Source organism: Hibiscus syriacus, unplaced genomic scaffold (genome assembly GCF_006381635.1).
Source record: "Hibiscus syriacus cultivar Baekdansim isolate YM2019G1 unplaced genomic scaffold, ASM638163v2 tig00001152_pilon, whole genome shotgun sequence".
NCBI classification, from domain to species: Eukaryota; Viridiplantae; Streptophyta; class Magnoliopsida; order Malvales; family Malvaceae; genus Hibiscus; species Hibiscus syriacus.
In genome coordinates this window covers 30,914-35,425 of record NW_024061846.1, presented here as the reverse complement: position 1 = coordinate 35,425, position 4,512 = coordinate 30,914, and the positions used below count along the sequence as shown (strand labels likewise).

The window sequence follows — 4,512 nt, the reverse complement described above, 5'->3', positions numbered from 1 at the left end:
TTACTCGTGTTTCACCTGAGCTTGGATCAGTTAAGTCTGGAGTTGTTTGTTCGTCAGATCAGCCTGAATCGCGTACTGCAAGAATTACCCGTAGGTTTACGTATATTATTTAAATAAAGATTATTTATATTAGGATTCCAATATGGATTTTTCCAATTCGTAGGATCTAGCGCTGTAGCAGAGCTTGATCGACAAACCCAGTAATAGGCTTTCCTATCTGATTTCTCAGACTGTTTCAGGTGTGTTTACTGACGGTGTTATCTTACTGTTTTAAACTATCCCATAAATAGTTTATTTGATTTTTGACGTGGATTTTAATATGGTACTCGACCTGGATTTTTTTATATAATACTTAACATGGAATCTGATCTGCTACTTGACTTGAATTATGTTTTAATGTTTGATATAAATATTCGTTATGAACAAAAAATGTTTTATTGGGGGGTAATGTTGGAGGAAGTATACCTGAAGGCTCCTCGGCTGTGTGCTCAGAGCCTTACTTACCGGCTCCTCGGCTGTGTGCTCAGGGCCTTACTGGACGTGAAAAAGTGTATGGTTCTGGGGAACCTACACATTTGGTACGTGACGGATGGGGGTAGTGTTTATATTTTAAAATAAAACAAATATGTTTGATAAACTGATTTTACTAGAATATTTTATTCGTATGTTTTTAATACACTGTTTGGAGCACACTGGGCTTTTTAGTTCATTCTATAGTTTTTACCCCTTTTCAGATAACAATAGACCATAAGCTAGCAGATTTGACATCAAAAGAGATCAAATATTTATTTTTTACGAACATATATCTCTACATGTTTTTCCTTTGTATCTGGTGACATGTATTTGCTATCGTTTTGGGTATATATGTATTATTAATATTTTGTTCTGTATTATATCTAATGTATTATAAGTTGTTAAAAAAAACTCTGAATGGGATATGTGACCACCTAGGTTTGGGTCTAACTTACAGACCGGGTAAGAGGGTTACAGTGTTTATAAATAAAAATACATTAGGTCTACCAGAAATAAATGAGGGTCTCATCATTGCTAATACTCAAAACCAACTTTAATACTAAATATCACCATCCACACCAACTTATAAAATAATATTCCTTAAGATTTATCAACAAAAGAACTCCTTACATGTTGAAGATGATACAAGTCAGTTAAACAATGGCTTTAAACTTTCACTTAACTGTCGACTTCAAAAATGGATTACTAGGTCGTTCTCCTACATCCTTCTTTGATTCCTCATTTGAGGACTTCGACACCGGATTTGATGGATCCTTCTTTCCGTCCCGAATATCTGGCAACTTCGGAAACAGGTTTAAAGGGCATTGACTATCTGAGTTCTTCACTTCCTTCACACCATTCACATGGCTAGATCCATCATTCTTCTCTGCATCCTTTACCTCCTCGCTGTCCTCTAGATTTGCAGTTTGATCAATGCCTGTCTTTTGCTTTCCGAATTTAACTCGTTCCAAAGGTTTTACTTTCTTTGTAAACACAGGGGCCGAGAGTTTAGCTGAAGATGATGGAGCAAATGGTTCCAATCTTTCAGTTGCAGTATAGGGCTTGTTGACTGCAAGATCATGTTTTGAACTTGAAAGACCAGTGTTTGAATCCTTTATTTTATTTCTCAATCTTTCCTGTTTATAAAAAGGGTATTAACAAAAATATCAAAATCCAAATGTAGCAGTTTTAGAAGTTGGATTTGTTTAGATGTTGCTGGCTAACCTCCAGTATTTCATTGAATCGTTCAACCAAAATAGGAAGCTTCATTGCAGTGGCAAGTTGTATTGCACCTCTAACTGATTTTTCGACAGATAAAAGCTTCACAAGTTCGATGGCTCTCACAAGTTTGTCACCTGCAAGAGCAGCCAGAAACGGGGTTAATGGAGTTAAGATCAGCCACGGATAACGCCATGAAAGATTTAAACATAATTCCAAAGACTCACTGTTGCAGCAGGATGCAATTATCCGGAAGATGCATCGATCTTGTGCTGCCTCTATGTCGAAAGCCTCATCGTCAAGAGAAGTAGTGTCCAAGCCTTCACCAGCTGTAGCTTCTATTTGTTTCTGAATCTGCAGGTTTATAGTTAACACAAGAAAAATCTTAAGCAACTCAAAAACTGCATCAAAAGCCAAAATGCAGAAATAAATAAAGGGATGGCACCTTTGAGAGATGCAGATTGTTCAGCATAAACTCATTTTCAAGGGCTTCTTCTCCAAGATCAGAGGATGCAAGAGGAAATGACAGGTTTATCAGAGTAAGAACAGGTTTAGGGAGCACCTGAAAAAAGAGAGAACGACCATAAATCCCTGATTTAAAGCTCAAAACATAAGGGAGTTGAGATGATCGTTATAATTCCTGTGGGAATGTATCTGGATTCTTACAAACAACACAAAACAACTTGCTCGCATTCAACCCGATCACCCAATAATTCTCACCAGATCTCCTTTCTTTGTTGGCACTGCAAAGAACAACGCACATTGATTGCATAAATACGGCAAAGTTTTGAAGTAATATGCAATATTAATCAAAAGATTACTTCTGTATCCTTGAAAGAAGAATATCAAACCTAAAAAGAGGAAGCCAGTTGCCACCATATTGGCTTGTGAAACCCTTAGAACACCCTGCATTTTTTTTAAGATTCAATTTAAAAAATAAATGTAGTTATTATGATAACCTGAAAAAAGAGTTCTTGAATACCTTTGAATCATAAGAGCTTATCTGGCCTTCTTCACTAAACCCAAACCACGTTAAATATGAACCAGGAGTTAATGGAAGACGACCTCTGAAGATTTGGGTTCCTTTAGATATGTTGAATAACGTAAACTCTAGCATCTGCATATGTAGATAAAAAGGAATCATATAATTTAAGGTCAGGCTCAAAGGCTGAGATTCACCAACTATTGCTGCTCGCCAAGGCCCCTGTAGCAACTTAGATATTACACATGAGATATGCCCTCCAAATACATGGAATAACTTACGGAAAAAACTAAACATACATGTTTCAAATGCATACCTATACTCAAATCCAAGTCCGAGTAATACCGGATACTATCATGTTGATGTTAGGTGAATCATTTGAGGCATGCACCAAGTAAGAAGTCATAGTAATAGTAACATACCTGCTCATTAGATGGAAGACAATCAGAAACATGGGTGACAATTGCTAGCTCATCATTGAAGCCTGCTGCGGTCACCACTGGTCCATTAAGTGAAAGAATATGTTTCTGCAATAAATGTCATAAGAGAAACAAATGAGCACAATAATAAATCTAAATTCCTTTGTAATTAAGATGATTACAAACATAAGCAACATATATAGGTTGCCACCAACACTCCCATTCTGTCATAATTACTTATTCATCTACTAGCTGGTTCTACCAATTGCAAACCAACACATTTTTTCCCTCAAGCGTTGTCATTCATTCTTATGGTTTGATATTAACGTGAAACACTTACATCCTAAATTACTGACTCAAGCATGATGATCAGACATGTATCTGTCTAAGACATCTGTGTTCATGTTTTACCAAGATTTTCATGTATTTGGAGAGTCCTTTGAAGATCATATCAGACAGATCCTTCATATCTGTTAAAACTTAAATCATAGACGTGACATTACTTGATTCCAGCTATCTCCGATATGAATATAAGTATATATAAGTGATGTATGTACACAAGTATATATATATATGTATGTATACATAAGTATATATATATAAATACATATATAAGTATATATATATATATATATATATATATATATATATATATATATATATATATATATATATATATATATATATATATATATATATATATATATATATATATATATATATATATATATATGTGTGTGTATATATATAAGCATATAATTAAACATGAGTGACTAAAAATAAAAGATTCTAAAATTAATATTCACATTTAATAATTATGCACTTTAAAGAAAGAAGTGAAATTTAAAAGTAATTAGAATGTATACAGGATTAAATTGCATCGAATTGAAAATTCAAGAAGATATTTACAATTAAACCATGACTAATATAAAAGAAATCAAAAACCAAATTACAAAATAGAAAAAATGATTGTTGGAGGAGCGCATGCATAATTAACCAAAGTATCTTATTGGACAACAATCCCCTTGACGCCGACTTCCCAAATAAAATAAAAATTTCCCAAATTTTCTCAATTTCCCAAATAAAATCAAAATTTTCCACATACAAAAATATCTTTTAAAAAAGTTTTCTCACCACTCACTTGAATATATATATATATATATTCAATCTCAAATAAATTCATCTTATGTAATTATTTTAAAATTTTATGTTAAATTATATTTAAATTATTAATTAATTATTATATAAAAAATAAATTAAACTTAAAATATTTAATTTAATTTTATATAATCTAATAATTATAATTAAGATTTATAATAAAAGGATTATAATTAATATAAAAATAAATTTATTAATTTAATTATCATAACTAGCAATTTG

At 32.5% G+C, this 4,512-nt stretch overlaps 1 protein-coding gene across 1 annotated transcript; it reads right to left on the bottom strand.

The window, feature by feature from the left end:
* Window positions 1-1,187: 1,187 nt before the first annotated feature.
* Window positions 1,188-2,579, bottom strand: LOC120123731. The gene is made up of 5 exons (XM_039142550.1): window positions 2,372-2,579; window positions 2,177-2,293; window positions 1,959-2,085; window positions 1,738-1,868; window positions 1,188-1,649 (listed from the first exon to the last, which is right to left on the bottom strand). The coding sequence occupies exons 1-5, from the start codon at window positions 2,501-2,503 to the stop codon at window positions 1,188-1,190; spliced, it is 969 nt and encodes a 322-aa protein (XP_038998481.1). The 5' UTR covers window positions 2,504-2,579.
* Window positions 2,580-4,512: the final 1,933 nt, after the last annotated feature.

Coding starts and splice junctions, on each gene's coding strand:
- LOC120123731 (XM_039142550.1), bottom strand. CDS start 2,503: ATGCAATCAATGTGCGTTGTTCTTTGCAGTGCCAACAAAGAAAGGAGA. Junction 2,294..2,371: donor ATCCAGATACATTCCCACAG/GAATTATAACGA, acceptor CTCTTTTTTCAG/GTGCTCCCTAAACCTGTTCT. Junction 1,650..1,737: donor GATTCAATGAAATACTGGAG/GTTAGCCAGCAA, acceptor TTTTATAAACAG/GAAAGATTGAGAAATAAAAT.